Here is a 15,140-nt window from a genome sequence, read left to right as displayed (position 1 = left end):
GAAATGTTTCCATATTGAAACATTAAAATTTCGAAATATATATATATATATTTATATATCAATATATATATAATCTAATTAATTCATTATATTTTATTTAATTTTATCATTTAGCAAAAAATATTTTTTATGTGAAAAGTTGTTTTTGTTTATTTAAATATAAATATTAATATAATAAAAAGAAAGTGTAATACAAACCCAATAATCTTAATTAAATTTTTAAGTTTATTTTTAATAAGAAAAATGTAGTTCATTTTTTAATTTGTATATTATAATATATTTAGCATACAACAAAAATATTCTTCTTTTCATTGAGCTGTCTCCAAATTTATAAAATAGAAATAGAAAACAGAAAATAAAATATTTCAGATATACGCGCGCTAATCTCTCGTCACCTATGGAGAGGAGTACGCAAATTAATAATAAATAAATTGTATATCACATTTCTATATATTTCGTATGCTTTTGCTTGGCAGAAAGCCATCAAGAAGCTAGGAAACATCATAAACATTTGCATTTTGGCGCGTGTTTCTATAGCTGTGAATGGAAAATATTGAGAATTTCTCAAGAGCATTTTCGAGTGCCCGAAAGAGAGAGAGAGAGAGAGAGGTGGCACTGCACAGCAGTAGATCTTCAGTGTATCCAAGGAACAGCCGCGGCACAGACGGCGCCACGTCATTGTGCGCTCGTAAATTGGAGAAAAAGAAATTTACAGAAATTATTGAAAAAGCAATTTGCGAGATTAGTTGGGATTGCAAGTTGTAAATTCTAGCGTGCGTGTTTGGCGGCATGTTCCGAGTGTCGCAGGAGATTCGTTTGAATACGAGCGCAGCGGGCGCGGCGGGGCTGGCCCAGGGGTTGGCCGATGTCGGCGATGTCAGCGGCAGCAGCGCGGAGAGTGTTTGTATTTTTGGGCGATACCAGCGCACGCCCGATGCGGGTGAGTGTTGCACATGCGGAAGTAAACATATACAGATCGTTGGCTATTTATAAATCCTCCACAGATGCGTATCCCACAGAGCCGCCGCATGTCTATGTAGCGCCCGAGCTGACCGATGCGGGCAAGGTGCAGCTGCTGCATTTGCCCAGCGGTGCGGTGCGTATCAACTCCACGGTTAGCTTCGTTATCAAGCGCAATGGGGTGAAGGGCAATTTTGATGTGCGCCTCGAGACACCCAGCGGACAGCATGGAGCGCCATTGCAGCTGACACAGCTCGATCCGGAACGCTTTCAGGTGGAGTGTCAGCTGGCACAGGCGGGCCTATATAAGGTGCACATTAAGTGCAATTCCGTGCCGTTGCCGAAGTCGCCCTACATTATAGTCACCATAGCTGGAGGGACTACACCCGCTGAGGATGGGAGCGAACATGCAGCATCCAGTCCCGCAAGTGAGTGGCTAATATATTCAGGTATTCACATTTCTAACTTATGCTAAGCAGTGTCCCGCTTCGAATCGGATGCCAGCAAAGTTCACAGTCGCGGCCTGGGTCTGACCCATGTCAATCTGCTTGAGCGGAACGAGTTCACAGTAGATGGCAGTTCCGCCGGTAGTAATATGCTCTTTGTAGGCATACTGGGACCGCAGGGGCCATGTGATGAGGTGCTGGTCAAGCATCTCGGCCGGCATATATTCCGAGTCACGTACCAAGTGCGGGAGCCCGGCGACTACACTCTGGTGGCCAAGTGGGGTGAACAACACATTCCAGGATCACCATTTAGCCTCTGCGCCGAATAACAGAACCAGGCATTCAAAAACAGGCTTGGGACTGATCCGGTTCAGGCTGGAAAGATATTATTGGGTGGGTGACTAAACGCATAGCATACATTATTATGGCATACAATATTAAAACTATCATATAAAATATATTCTTAAATTAAAAAAAAAAATTAATAGTTGTAATTATAGCTTAATCGAAGCCATTGATTACGAACCACGTCGGCGAACGAAGTCGTTTGTTCGCATCGTGAACCGAACCATTGCCAGCTTTTATTTTTGTTGGGTTGCCATTCAAAATACTATGTCAATGGCTCATCCACTAGTTGCCTGTTGCGGGAAGCGTACTCCACAGTTAAAGTTCATTCTATGTGCAATCTAATGATGATTACCGACCCTGATGACGACGACAACGAAATGAAAGAGCAACATTATCATTTTTTGTTATTTAACCGACGCTAATGACGTTCGCATTTAGTATATGTGCTAGGCAGGCAGTGAGGGGAGCGCTCGGCATCTAACCTAATGATGATGACTGCCGTACGCCGCATGTGAATGTGTGTGTGCGTGTGCGTGTCTTGTGCTTATGCTTGTGTTTGTGTGCGCGCCAACAATAGCAGTTGCGCGTCATAGTATTAGTGGCTGGGAAGGGGGAGTACACAAAAGGTTGCCACAGTCGCAGTTGATGATGATGATAATGCGTTTGCTTTGCTCGCCTTAACGAGCTGCCGCTGTAGCTATTGCTGCCGACTGGCGCGCTTAAGATAAATTACGTGGTCATGCTCATGACTGAAATCAAGCTAGAGCGCATCGCAAAAATCATTATTCATTCACGTTGCTGTGGGCGTGGCTGTGTTATATGTATGTACATATGTATTTTCCAACAGCTTACTAGTTTGATTGGCATATTGTCTTCGTTATTGAAGGAAAATAAGCTTGGCGCATTTTAACGTGCACACACACAAACCTTATTTTAAATATTTTGCACAATATATGAATAGGGTGGCAACGCTGCGCTGTATCTAAGCACACTAGCTGCACTGCTCACACCATGTTGCGCGCGCTATTGCTGTTTCGCTTGTAGAACATCATTATGGCCGTGTTGTGTCTTGCCATCATTAGTGTTGGTAAATATCTCGAGTTGAGCTGCTAACTACGTTTTTCGTGTGTGTGTTCTTGAACATAATTAAAATTAAATTATTTAACTTATTATTAAGTTTTGGATTTGCTCGGGTTGTGCTTGTTGTGTTTGTAACACTGTTTACGCGACCAGCTGCTCCTCATGCTCGGCTCATGAGCATTGAACTTGCGTTTGCCGTAATCGAAGGAAAAGTATGTACCTGTACATGTGTATGTGTGTATCTGTATCTTCATTCTTTGCAAAGGGAAAAAACTGTTGTAGTTGTACGCGTGTGTGTATTCAAGAAAAGTAACCATCTCTTGCCCTCACGGGCAACAACATAGTATTCATATTGTTGTTGTTGTTTCTGCTGCTGCTGTTGGCCCCATCAACTGCGGGCCAGCAAGTGCCAATGTAGCGGCAACGTCGACATCGTCGTCATTCTTGCTGCTGCTGATGATGTTGTTGTTGCTGTAGCATCTTCATTTGGCCGCAGCTTTTGTATACTTGAAATACCGCTTCAGTACAATTTGAGTTGCCGTCGCGTTAGCTTCTACGTATTTGTTGTCTCGTGCCCGCTACGCGTGCATTTACACCTTGCATTTCGTCTTTTGTTTACTAGCATTGAGCATAGCATGTGAGTGTGCGTGTGTGATTATGTGCCGGTGTATAGCTTAATGATAATCTAATACTCTTAATTATGTACATACACATGCGTGTGTGTATGTGAGTCTGTGTACAAATGTAGAGCGCTGCCAGATTTTTGTGTTTTCATGTGCCAAAAAGTATATATAAACATAATTATTGAAAATACTTGCATTATTAGAATTATAATCATTATCACTCAAACAGGTGCCGTCTACTATTCTCTGAAATTAAATTAGTTGTTCGTTCAGCTTCATTAGTACATGTACATGTAAAATGCATCAGCTGAATTAAGGAAGATTTAAATTATAATTTATCTAACAATGTGATAGAGCTATCAGGTGCGCGCGCTTAAAGCAAACATATGTTAACAGAAGAAAGAGTGTAAATACTTTAAGGTATACGTAGGCTTATTGAGGCCAAAGGCCAATCATATTAATTACCCCGTGATTTTAATATCTTTGTAACATGAGAGTTTCGATTCTAAATGTTAACGCTTTTCAGTTTATGAAAATCCTCGTACAATAAATAAAATATTAACGCGTTTCCAGCTTAAATATTTAGATACATTCAAAAAAAAAAAAAATTATGAGCAAAATCTTAACCAACGCTGATTTCTTTTAACTTTACTATCCTATGGAATGCTTTATCCGAGAACTACTAACTAATCTTAAAAATTTACAATAGTTGAGTATATTTTTATATAACAATTGGAATATTACATTATTTAAATAAATACGTGGGAGAATGGATAAAAAAAACTAGTTATAATAAATTTCTCATGTAGATTAAATTTCATAAAGGAACTTAGAAGTTGCACAGGAAACCTTATTTTTCCATTTTCATAAATATTCCAACATTTTTATATAAGAAAAAAAAATATATAAATGATGATCAAGATGGTATATCTGCTCTAAGTCTTCTGACTGTAGTCCAGAACATTATTAATTGATTTAAATATTTCAGGTGCTGTTCTGAGGTGCAATTATGTTACCATATTGATTAGCGTGCTCCATGTCTAGCTCCGATTCGCAGCCAAATTTTGTTGGGCAACTGTTTGTGGCAAGTAAGACCCATGTGAAATGCCTGTGAGTATGCAAAAGCAGAATTATTGATGAATATTATACTGAATCCTGATCCAACTCTGTGAATAGTATGAAAAATTCAACAAAAAGCGCCGACAATGGGAGGATAGTGGAGTACTAGAGCTAATTAAACTATGGAAAGTTTGCGCCTATGAATTGCGCACAATCAAACGAAATGGACACCTTTATGTGGCTATGGCAAAGCAAGTAAGTAATATACAAATCAGCAAATTACAATTTTATTTATATAGTTTTAATTGAACTTAATGTTCCTTTTCTGTTTTGATCATTCAGTTGACGGGTCTTGGCGTACCCGTTACCGCGCTTGAAGTACACTTTAAGGTTAACAATCTAACACAACGTTATAGACAGGAGCAAAAGACATTTGAAACAACGGGCATCATTAGCACGTGGAAGTTCTATAGCCAAGTGGATGATGTTTTCAAGAGTTTGGCTGCACACACCGGTTACAAGTGAGCTCCACAAATGAAAATTAATCAAACTTAACCTTGGCTAACTCAAATCTATTTGCAGAGACAAACGCATGACGAGCGCCTCGAATGCCAGCAACTTACCATCGACATCCGAGTCACCAGTTTGGAAAAATCCAATGTCGCAGCAAGAGTTCAATAGCAACAACACGGAGGGGTTCTACAAGTAAACGAAATCTTAGCATATATATATTCATGAGTATTAATTGGTTGTTGTTTGCAGAACGGAGTATGGCATGCATCGCCACTTTATGGACCACTCCCAGCCGCCGCCGAATGCGGGCAATGTGGATAATTTTATGGCCTCATCGGCGGCGGTGGCAGCTGTAGCGGCAGCTGCCTCAGCGCGGCTTGCTGACAGCAACATGGAGCAGCAAATGCAGAATGCGGCCGGCGCGAGTGGAGCCGGTCCAGGTGGCAATACCAATGGCGGTGTGCCAAACTATAATAAAATCAAAAAATCCCACGAAGATTATGACAAGTTTGTGGACATTGTAAAAAACATTGTGGACACACACAAGACAACGCCCGATAAAGTAGACGCTTTCGCCGACTTCATTAAATCCTATATGAGACGTTGGCCGGAACGGCTGCAGGACGAGGCCATCAATCACATGACAAACTATGTGATTGTAAAAAATATGGAGCACAGCATGGGCAGTGTACCCGGTGTTAGTATGCACAATCCTGAGGGCGTCAACAATCGGCAATAACAATACAAGCAGGAGCCCAACAACTGAACGCGCTTCGCGGGAGTTGTTGGACGGCCGTCGTGGCGGTCGTAGTTGGCAGCTCCACGAATCCAAGAACAACGGCGAAAGCCAGAATTTACTTAAATCAAATGTGGCGCGAAGATACTTAAAAATATAAAAAAAAAAAAACAAGAAAAACAAACAGGAATTATATATCTGCAAACAGCAACTGAGAGAGACCGGTCAGTTTTGCTTAGATCATATTGTAAACGATTTCAGCAGTATTTTTTGTATAGTTAAAATATACAATAAAGATTTTAGTTGTATGCCAGAGCATTTCGCTATGTTTCGAATTGAGTTCGATATAGTGAAATAAACACACACACAAACACATACACATACAAATACACATGATTTGTAGAGTATAGAAAGTACAATACGATTATATGTAATATGTTTAGATATCATTTCCTACTGTTAGCTATAAACGACAAAACCCTAAATGAATAAACGCTTTAAAAAAAAAAAATATATGTATATATATATGATCAAAATCATATAAATTACTATTGGTTTATTCACTTGACTTTAACCTTAATACTCATTGTCAACTTTCATTCTAAGTAGAGATTACGTTGAAATAAGAAACTGGATAAGTGTTCATCAGATCATCATTCTGATCTACTCCAATATTTCCCATCATATTGTAGTAACCTCTTGCAATAATGAACCTCAAATGTTGTTTTTTTCGAATTTTATTAACTTTAAATACGTTGAACTTGACACGCGACGCTATTAAACATATTCGCATTGGATGTGGCCGTGGGTGCTGTTGGCGTCACCAGGAAACGGGCGAAAGTACCGCCTTTTTTGTCAGACAAGCGCCCCGGATTGATGACCAGACAATCATTGACCAGACGTATAAAATGCCGTTGATCGCTAGGCAGTATAAGCACATTAGGCAGCTGCTTGAGCTGTGCATATTTCTGCGCCAACTGTGAGTCGTAGGACATGTTCTCATCGGCAGGCGGGCAGAGCGGATAGAAGCTGCCCTGATTGAACAGATGATTGATGGCGCGATGCATGCGCTCGCCCGCATTGGCGGCAAACTCGTGGCTCAGCAGATGGTCCACCACATCCGTAGAGCTAACGCCCAGCGTGATACCATCCAGATCGACCAGCGAGGGATCGGGCAGCATATGTAAATTGGGATATGTTTTTCGCACCATTGGCGCGGGTGTAGGATAAACCGCTGGAGTCATTGCATCTTTCTGGCTGCTGATCAGCACCACTGTGGTACTGTTGCCCACTGCCTCCATGATGCCCGCAATCATCTTCTCAAAGAACGACTCAAAGGTCTCGGCCAACTCGCCGACAAGCGTGTGCTCGGCATCCAGGAAGGGACCCGTCAACAGAAGGACGTCGGGTCTGTGTTCCTGCAGATATTTGAGCAGCTGATGCATTGGATCATAGAATAGATCTGTGCTGTGGGTATACGGTCCAGCAGCAACTACAAACTGCACATCGCGATCCACTTTCAATGGAGGGGGTGGCGTCAGTTTGCGATCTGTGTAAATCTCCTCCACCACAAAAGTGTCGCCACGTGGTATAAATCCTTTGGCTAGCACCACCTGTCCAGGAAATATGCTAGCCGACTTGATTTGTGAAAAGTTCAGAGCCAGGCATTTCTCATCTGTATTGAGCACGGCTAGCAGAGCGGAGTGCGCATCCAGTGGGCCATCATCGTCGGAATGTATCATGCCCACGGCATGGAGTACGTGGAGTGCGTCCAGTGTGTGCCTGTCCTGCGGATACCAGCTACATTCGGCAGCACCTATGCTGCCCAGCTTTTTGTCCACCAACGCCTGGCCAATATCCACGACACGATCGTGTAGATCATCGCATCTGTCGTAGAGCAGATCGTTCATATACCTGAGATTAGCGATTGTCAATGGTACATCATTGTGAAGCAATTTCTGAACTACTGGCAGTGCTTGCTCGATCTTTGACTGCCACGTACAGGCGGTTATAAGCTTGGGATGACCAAATGTGTCCACAATATCTCCAGGTTTTCCATTTGTGCTTGTTGTGTCCGCAGCTGGAGTTCTCTTTGCCGATTGTGGCGTGAAGCTGGCTGGGCTGAATACCATGCCACTCTTCAACCGACCCTGTTTATTTCGCGTTTTGGGAGTCTTAGGCTGTGGGGACCCAGAGTTGTCCACATAATCATCCATCAAGGGATCATCTTCCACCAGACCGTAGGTGGCTAAAGAACTTGATTCCAATGCAGTAGATTGGGATTTGGCGTAGTTTGCTGTCTTCTTGGCGCCGACCTTTTCTCGTTTTATTTGTAGCACCTTGCGTTCGAATTCGCCAAGATTATCGATTGCCGGTTCATCTCCGTGCAAATGGGACAAACTGAATGCCATCCATTGTTCCACAAATTCGGTAGCATCATTAACGCAATACGTGAGCGCGAGCTCTGCGCATTTTTGCAAAACTTGGGCACTCGGCTCAATCCCCATTTCATCAAATTGCTGTTGGAGTTCGGCTTCCATTTATTTAACGTCTGTATAATTCGAAAAAATATTAAGTTACGATTCGTAAACAACTTTTCTATTAATGGTATTTTGGCGGGAACACGATAACATGTTTCTTTTAACAGCTGTAATTGCCATTCACAGCCGCAATTCGATAAGTTAAATCGATAGTCGGGCATCACTGTAATCTGTGGTATTTTTGCTGCGTTTTCCAACACATTTAAGTAGTCAATGCAACAGAACAAACCTTTTCTCGGGCGTAAAACTAAATTAATAATAATTAAATTTAAAGTGAAACACATAAAATAGCAATGCCTACAATATGTTAAATAGAGAGATTGTTGCGCTCACGCAGCACCACGAAATGACGCTAAACTAGGAGCCGAAACACCAGCAGCACCAGTAATAACAACAACAGCATCGAGAGCCCTGCAGCAACAATACAAAAACAACAACACACAAAAAACATAATTTGGTCAATTTGCATATTAAAGAAATAAACGAAACAGAAAGCGAGTTAGGTAATTCACGCACAGCAAACACAAAATGAGCAAACTGGAAACGGACTCAGACAGCTCTGAGGAATTTTTCGATGCCGAAGACACAACACCTAATCGCGCCTCAACTCTCTGGTAGGTGGAGCCCCCCATTTAGCCCCTCCGACTCATACAGTGACTCACCCTAACGACGCGTGTATTACTCTTTCGTTTTCTTTTGTTGTTGTTGCAGTCGTAAATTGCCAGCGGATTGCGCACAGGAGTTTATCTTTCCGGAGCCAGCGGTGCGTGTAAATGCGGCCGCCTCTTCGGACAGCGATGCAACGCCCATTGGCGCCAACACTCCTGCCACCCGCAGTCCGACGAATAGTCTAAGCGCTCGGCTTAAGCAACAGGATGCGGCTGCAGCCGCCGCTGCTGCCGCAGCTGGCATTTTCGTCGAGCCCAAGCCAGTGAAGGGCGTGGTAAGTGCGGTGAGTGGGAGGCATAATTTGATTTTTGCTCTGATTTGAGTGGCATGCCTTAAAGATACAAAACGTTATGTTAGCTGTTCAGTTGTCATACGTATTCCTCTCTAGAGCCAACCGTTCGTACCCATTACAAATTCTTGACACGTTTCGCGTTTTCCCTTTTCAACTCTGTTGCCCACTGTACGCAAAAAAACGAAAGAAAAAAATCAATGCAAATTTCAATGTGCCGATTTCACTGCGCTTCCCCCAAAAATGAGGCAAAACAAAACAAATTAATTTACCCTTCCATCTGCCCCGGCCCTCTGTCCCCACTGCCATACTCATATGGGTTTCTCTATTACTCAAGCTACCCATTTGCTTTATGTTTGTTTTTATAATTCATGTTTGCGCCCCTGTGAATCGCGTCGCTTTGTCAGAGGTTTGCCGCAGTTTGTCATCGGGCGGTCAGCCGCGAGGGCTACTTAATGAGTTTAGTATTTCGGTGCTGACAGTCGAGAGTTTTCTTTTAATATGATTATGTTCGATTGTGCATATTTAAACAATATTTTATTGGCCATGCAGCGAAAACTTTCATTTCTCATCAATCACATTTTAATACCTATTTATAGCTCTTCTTGTAGCTCATCTCGTATATATGTAAATATATATATATACATATATGTATATACATATACATGTATAAATTGAAACGTCTATTAAGGCATTTTGTTGATTTCATAAAATATTTTTATATGCCACTTGTTGACTTGTTTTTGTATTTCACCCAATTTATTTATTTGGCAAGATGTAAATGAATTTGATTTGTGCCCAGGGATTTGTTAACTATTTATATAATTATTGGAATTGAAGAGCTTGCAAATTATTTTACTGTTGCCCCGCGCTCTGATTAGCGCGCTAATTATCAAAGTTCTGCCTTATCATCATTATTACTGATAATAATTCTTGCTTCGAGCTTTTATCAGGTGTGTATTATTTATCATTTTTCTGTTTTACATAACAATTCATGATTATTTTCGGTCAGGGTTTGGCCTATAACGCGACACCTGCGTTTTCATTCACATTTTACTCGCAATATATATACTAATTGTGAAGGTCGGCTGTTGGCTATTAAGGGGGCTGGGAGGAAGGTAAGGTACTAGCTCTTATCAAATAGCGTCGTGTGTTCCGCAAATGTTGATGTTGATAACAACAAAATATACGTAATTTGCGGCCCAGTTTCAGGCGGAACTAGGCCCATTGCTTAGCTTGAATAAGTAATTAAAGTTTATTTATTTTATCATCTATTTACTTTACATATTGCTTAATTTCTTTGTATTTTGCTTTTTATTTTCATATTTTGTGCGCATTTGGTATTGAAACAACAAAAACAAATACAAATTAAATGAATTATGAACACAAATTTAAATTATAAATATGATGTATATATTAAATCAAAAAATGATATCAATTAAATATATATATATATGTATATGTATATGTATATCGTGCCATATAGTCTGGTAGACAACGCTTTCAAGAACTACGTAAATGCATGAACCATGATGAAGATGATAATCCAGGAAATACACTCACACCTGATTCTCAGGTATTATATCTATTTATCAAAATCAAAATTGTAGCCTTTAGCTTCTATCCGTAAATATATATATATATTTGTATATATATAAAGCTCAGCTTTAGCATCTTTTTTTATTGGTTATTCTTTGCTTTTGTTTTGCTTTGTTTGTGTAATGCTTGGCTAATTTTATTGTTATTTAATCCAAACCACAGAACAGCTCCATGGATGGCGTTTTTACCAACCGACCCACACATCCGTTTAAGGTCATTGAGAGCGATACAATGAGCATACAGAGCATGACATCATTGGGCCGTGTGGGTCGCATCTTGGCGGGCAGCATCGATCCGTCAGGTGAGCACGCATATAGTAACCATTTCGAATTCACTCACACACAACAATCATTTGTTTTCACATAGCAATCAGCGTTGATCGTGAATCGCTGGCCTCAATGAATGCCCAGCAACAGCAGCAGCAGCAGCTGCAGCTCCAACAACAACAGCAGCAGCAGCAGCAGCAGCAACAGCAACAACAACAGCAACAACAGCAGCAGCATCTGCGACAGACACCGCCGCCCACAACCACAACAATGGCCATGTCCACAGCTACAACAGTTGTGAACGCAGCATCAGCATCAACTGCGAAGTATGTGCAACAGGGCGACGCAGCAGTTGCTGCAAATCCTCCCCAGATTCTCCAAGAGCCGGATGTGATAGCCAGCACTAAATTGGCACACTCCAAGACAACCGACTCGATTACATCGAGCGGGCCAGTGGCGCCGCCGCGACGCAAGAAAAAATCACGCAAATTCTCCAGCAGCTCTTCGGAGCAGTTCAACATGAACGATGGCATGCGATTGCCAGCAGCTGATACGGAGGATACCGATAGCGATACGCGGTCCGTGCAAAGCGTGCGGGATGTGCAGCAACAGCTACGCGACGACATTGTCAAGCAGTTCGAAAGTTCGCTAAATGATGTCAGCAACAACACGTCGAATAATACGCTCACCTGCTCCTCAACTAGCACGATTGTGTCTGCCTCCGCTTCCACGGCCACCACGACTCCTTCGTCGCTGGCGCAAATGGCCTCCACAAGTCATGCGTGTCATGTGCGACCTGTCTCAACGGCAGGCATCATGATGAAGCCATCACATTCGCTGGGCAACAGCGTCACGTCCGTCTACTCGAAACCAAGTCCCTCGAACTCGGCCAAGAGCAACTCAGCACCGGGTCGCGTCAGGTGAGTAATCAATCCATATATCTATATAGTAATATATAGCTAATAGTTTATTTTGCTTGCAGCTCGATCGATCCCAATCAGGGCCTTAATCTGTTCAAGGCCATACAAGGTGGTTATGTGGTTAAGCCGCGCGATGAGGCAAGCAACAAGGCGCAAGGACCATCTCAAGATGAAATCGAGCGCATTGAGAAAATGCTTATGGAGAGTGCTAGTCGACCCAAGCTGGCGGGCAGTGGCTCCAATAGCTTGGGCAGTGCCACACGGTAGGTTTAAGCAAATACAAAGAGAGAGGGAATGGATTAGCATGGCTTAGGGGAAGATTAATATAAAAAAATGGCGTGTGTGAATAGTTTTTTATAGAACAGGATATAAACAAGTAGATAACAAACTAGCCAAAAAGCAAATAGGGACACTCGAAATCAGACAGTATTATTGCTTTGTAATAATACCTCGTCCATTCCCAAACAATATCAAGGCATAACAAATGAACTTTAGTTTAAGTTGAGTGAAATTTAATGTACATATTTCGAGCTTTCTTCGCAGCAATCCGTTTGAACTGTATATAATGTACAAGACTTGGAGGATGTGCCTGAAGTTAGTTAAACATATATCTTAAATATCGTATATATCTTACAGATAATCTATTGCTAGTCACTTATTGCTAAAGTTCGTTTCGACAACTGCCTTAAATGTTATTACAAAGGCTTTAACTTATATCCCTTTTTCGCTTCACAGCTATACGGCCTTATATAGGGCTGCCAACGAGAAGGAGCGTCGCAAGTCCGCTGGAGACGAGGATGTGCTGAGGCAGATGAATATTTATGTGCGCACTCGCACTAATTCGGGCAAACAGCTGACGGACTTTGAAATACTCGAACAAGTTCCTGTTAAGAATCTGGATACCGGCGAGAATATGCCGCTATCTGAAGTGCGTTCACCGCCAGTGCCTGAGGGCTGGAATCCGCTCTCGTTGCATATACTGAAGCTGACCTCACATCTGGAGGTCATACAAAAGGAATCGGATGAGGAAAGCGTAATTGGCATACCGCCTAGCATTGAGGGTCAACAGCCGGATGAGGAGGAGCTGGAAACGGAGGATGGCAGTCGACTTAAGAAGAAAACTGCGCGCATTAAGCGTTTCTTTGGTAGCACCATGCGCAAGACTGTGGACAAAGCCAAGTCCATTGCGTCGGAGGTGTCACATGCTCGCCACAAAGAGGATGTGGCTGATATCGTGGATGCTATGAATCCCGAACAGAATATCAAAATTAAAGCATCTTCCTCTAACAAGGGCCCCTACGAGTTCACCAAACTGCAGCATGTCCAGGATCTCAGTGGCGAGGATACCAGCGCCGTATGGTGTATGAAATTCAGCTCTTGTGGACGTTTGTTGGCCACCGCTGGCCAGGACAAAGTGCTGCGCATTTGGGTGCTAAAAGACGCCTATCCCTACTTCCAGGTAAGTCTTGGCACAGCCCTAAAGATATTCCTAGTTAACGGACTAATTCTATTGCAGGACATGCGCAACAAATACAACGCGGATCAGAAATCGTCGCCAACGCCATCACAGGAGTCGTTAGTGTCCCAGCATTCTGCTGAGGAGGCCATCGCCATGGCTACCGCCGCCGAGAAGTGCACGGGTCCCTTCATGCCGAAGCCGTTCTGCACATATAATGGCCACACTTCGGATTTGCTAGATGTTAGCTGGTCGAAGAACTATTTTATACTATCCAGCAGCATGGACAAGACTGTGCGTCTCTGGCATATTTCTCGAAAGGAGTGTCTGTGCTGCTTCCAGCACATTGATTTCGTCACGGCAATTGCGTTTCATCCGCGCGATGATCGTTACTTCTTGAGCGGCAGCCTGGATGGAAAGCTGCGCTTGTGGAACATACCCGATAAAAAAGTGGCACTTTGGAACGAGGTCGATGGCCAGACGAAGCTTATCACGGCAGCCAATTTCTGTCAGAACGGACAATTCGCTGTGGTTGGCAGTTATGATGGCCGTTGCATCTTCTACAACACGGACCAGCTGAAGTATCACACGCAGATTCATGTGCGATCCACACGCGGAAAAAATCGAATTGGTCGTAAGATCAGCGGCATTGAACCTATGCCGGGTGAGGATAAAATACTGGTCACTTCCAATGACAGTCGTGTGCGTCTCTATGATCTGCGCGATCTAAATTTGTCTTGCAAATACAAGGGCTACCTAAATGTGTCATCACAGATCAAGGGCTCGTTCAGCCACGATGGCAAATACATAATAGCCGGTTCTGAGAACCAATGCATCTATATATGGAAAACAAATCACGACTACTCCAAGCTGAGCTCGGTAAGCTAAAAATTGATTAGTTTCCATCGGCTTAGCCTGATCTAGTATTGTCTTCCATTAAAGGTTCGTCGCGATCGTAGTGATTTCTGGGAGGGCATTAAAGCACACAACGCTACTGTCACCTGTGCCATATTTGCGCCACATCCGGAGGCGATTATCAAACCGGACCCCGATGAAATTTCTAATGATAAGGTGAGGTTTTCGTTTACAGATTATTTATAGTGCTCTTTAGTATACATTTACTTTATTATAGTTCTTTAAATGGCATATCATACTTTAAACCTTGCTTAGTCATGAAATGCCATGTAGAAAACTGTAAAGCACACCTTACACATTCCATAGAGTTAGAAACACATTTATTGGAATTTTTTCCATTGTTGTAGTCCAATAACGTTTTTCTTTCATTTTTCTGTCGTTCCACACAGCTGGCAAACAATCAGCCAGATCCGTTGGTGGAGCAGCACAAGAAGGGTTGTGGCTATGTGCTGGTCAGTGCCGATTTCAATGGCGCCATCAAGGTGTTCATCAATAAAACGAAGCCCAAACACAGCAGTCTGCCCTACACGGCCATTGCGGATTAATCGAGGTGCCGTCGATATGTCAATTAGTCGCTGGCAGGCAAATGTTGGGGATCAGAAGCGGGACAGAGACGTGGGTGGGCAAACGGTAAATGTAAGGAAGGCAAAGAAAAAGCGAGGAAAGCTCTTTTTTTTCTTCTCTGTACTTGTTTTGTTTTCCCTCTCTGTGTGTATTTAAT

The 15,140-nt window shown here is 42.6% G+C and overlaps 4 protein-coding genes across 5 annotated transcripts; 3 read left to right on the top strand and 1 right to left on the bottom strand.

Moving 5' to 3' along the window:
* Positions 1 to 545: 545 nt before the first annotated feature.
* LOC111597865 (filamin-A) lies at positions 546 to 1,829 on the top strand. The gene is made up of 3 exons (XM_023312788.2): positions 546 to 940; positions 1,005 to 1,388; positions 1,440 to 1,829. Exons 1-3 carry the CDS (start codon positions 790 to 792, stop codon positions 1,733 to 1,735), a joined length of 831 nt encoding a protein of 276 aa, XP_023168556.2. The 5' UTR covers positions 546 to 789; the 3' UTR covers positions 1,736 to 1,829.
* Positions 1,830 to 2,837: 1,008 nt separating this feature from the next.
* On the top strand, positions 2,838 to 6,255 carry LOC111597841. The gene is made up of 6 exons (XM_023312746.2): positions 2,838 to 3,046; positions 4,446 to 4,567; positions 4,634 to 4,771; positions 4,859 to 5,037; positions 5,099 to 5,221; positions 5,279 to 6,255. Exons 2-6 carry the CDS (start codon positions 4,562 to 4,564, stop codon positions 5,766 to 5,768), a joined length of 936 nt encoding a protein of 311 aa, XP_023168514.1. The 5' UTR covers positions 2,838 to 3,046; positions 4,446 to 4,561; the 3' UTR covers positions 5,769 to 6,255.
* A 256-nt stretch (positions 6,256 to 6,511) lies between these two features.
* Positions 6,512 to 8,407, bottom strand: LOC111597811 (DNA polymerase alpha subunit B). The gene has a single exon (XM_023312700.2). The coding sequence runs from the start codon at positions 8,303 to 8,305 to the stop codon at positions 6,512 to 6,514; it is 1,794 nt and encodes a 597-aa protein (XP_023168468.2). The 5' UTR covers positions 8,306 to 8,407.
* An 82-nt stretch (positions 8,408 to 8,489) lies between these two features.
* On the top strand, positions 8,490 to 15,140 carry LOC111597810 (WD repeat-containing protein 44). 2 transcript variants are annotated; one of them, XM_023312698.2, is made up of 10 exons: positions 8,490 to 8,919; positions 9,017 to 9,257; positions 10,750 to 10,839; positions 11,025 to 11,163; positions 11,229 to 12,048; positions 12,111 to 12,311; positions 12,784 to 13,507; positions 13,565 to 14,383; positions 14,447 to 14,575; positions 14,809 to 15,140. In XM_023312698.2, exons 1-10 carry the CDS (start codon positions 8,834 to 8,836, stop codon positions 14,962 to 14,964), a joined length of 3,405 nt encoding a protein of 1,134 aa, XP_023168466.2. In that variant the 5' UTR covers positions 8,490 to 8,833; the 3' UTR covers positions 14,965 to 15,140. The 2 variants fall into 2 exon arrangements, with proteins under 2 accessions (XP_023168466.2, XP_023168467.2); XM_023312699.2 differs by having other exon boundaries at positions 9,017 to 9,248; positions 14,809 to 15,139.

The sequence above is a fragment of the Drosophila hydei genome, unplaced genomic scaffold (genome assembly GCF_003285905.1).
Source record: "Drosophila hydei strain 15085-1641.00,03,60 unplaced genomic scaffold, DhydRS2 tig00008119-arrow-pilon, whole genome shotgun sequence".
Lineage (NCBI taxonomy): Eukaryota > Metazoa > Arthropoda > Insecta > Diptera > Drosophilidae > Drosophila > Drosophila hydei.
This window is presented reverse-complemented; position numbering and strand designations above follow the sequence as displayed.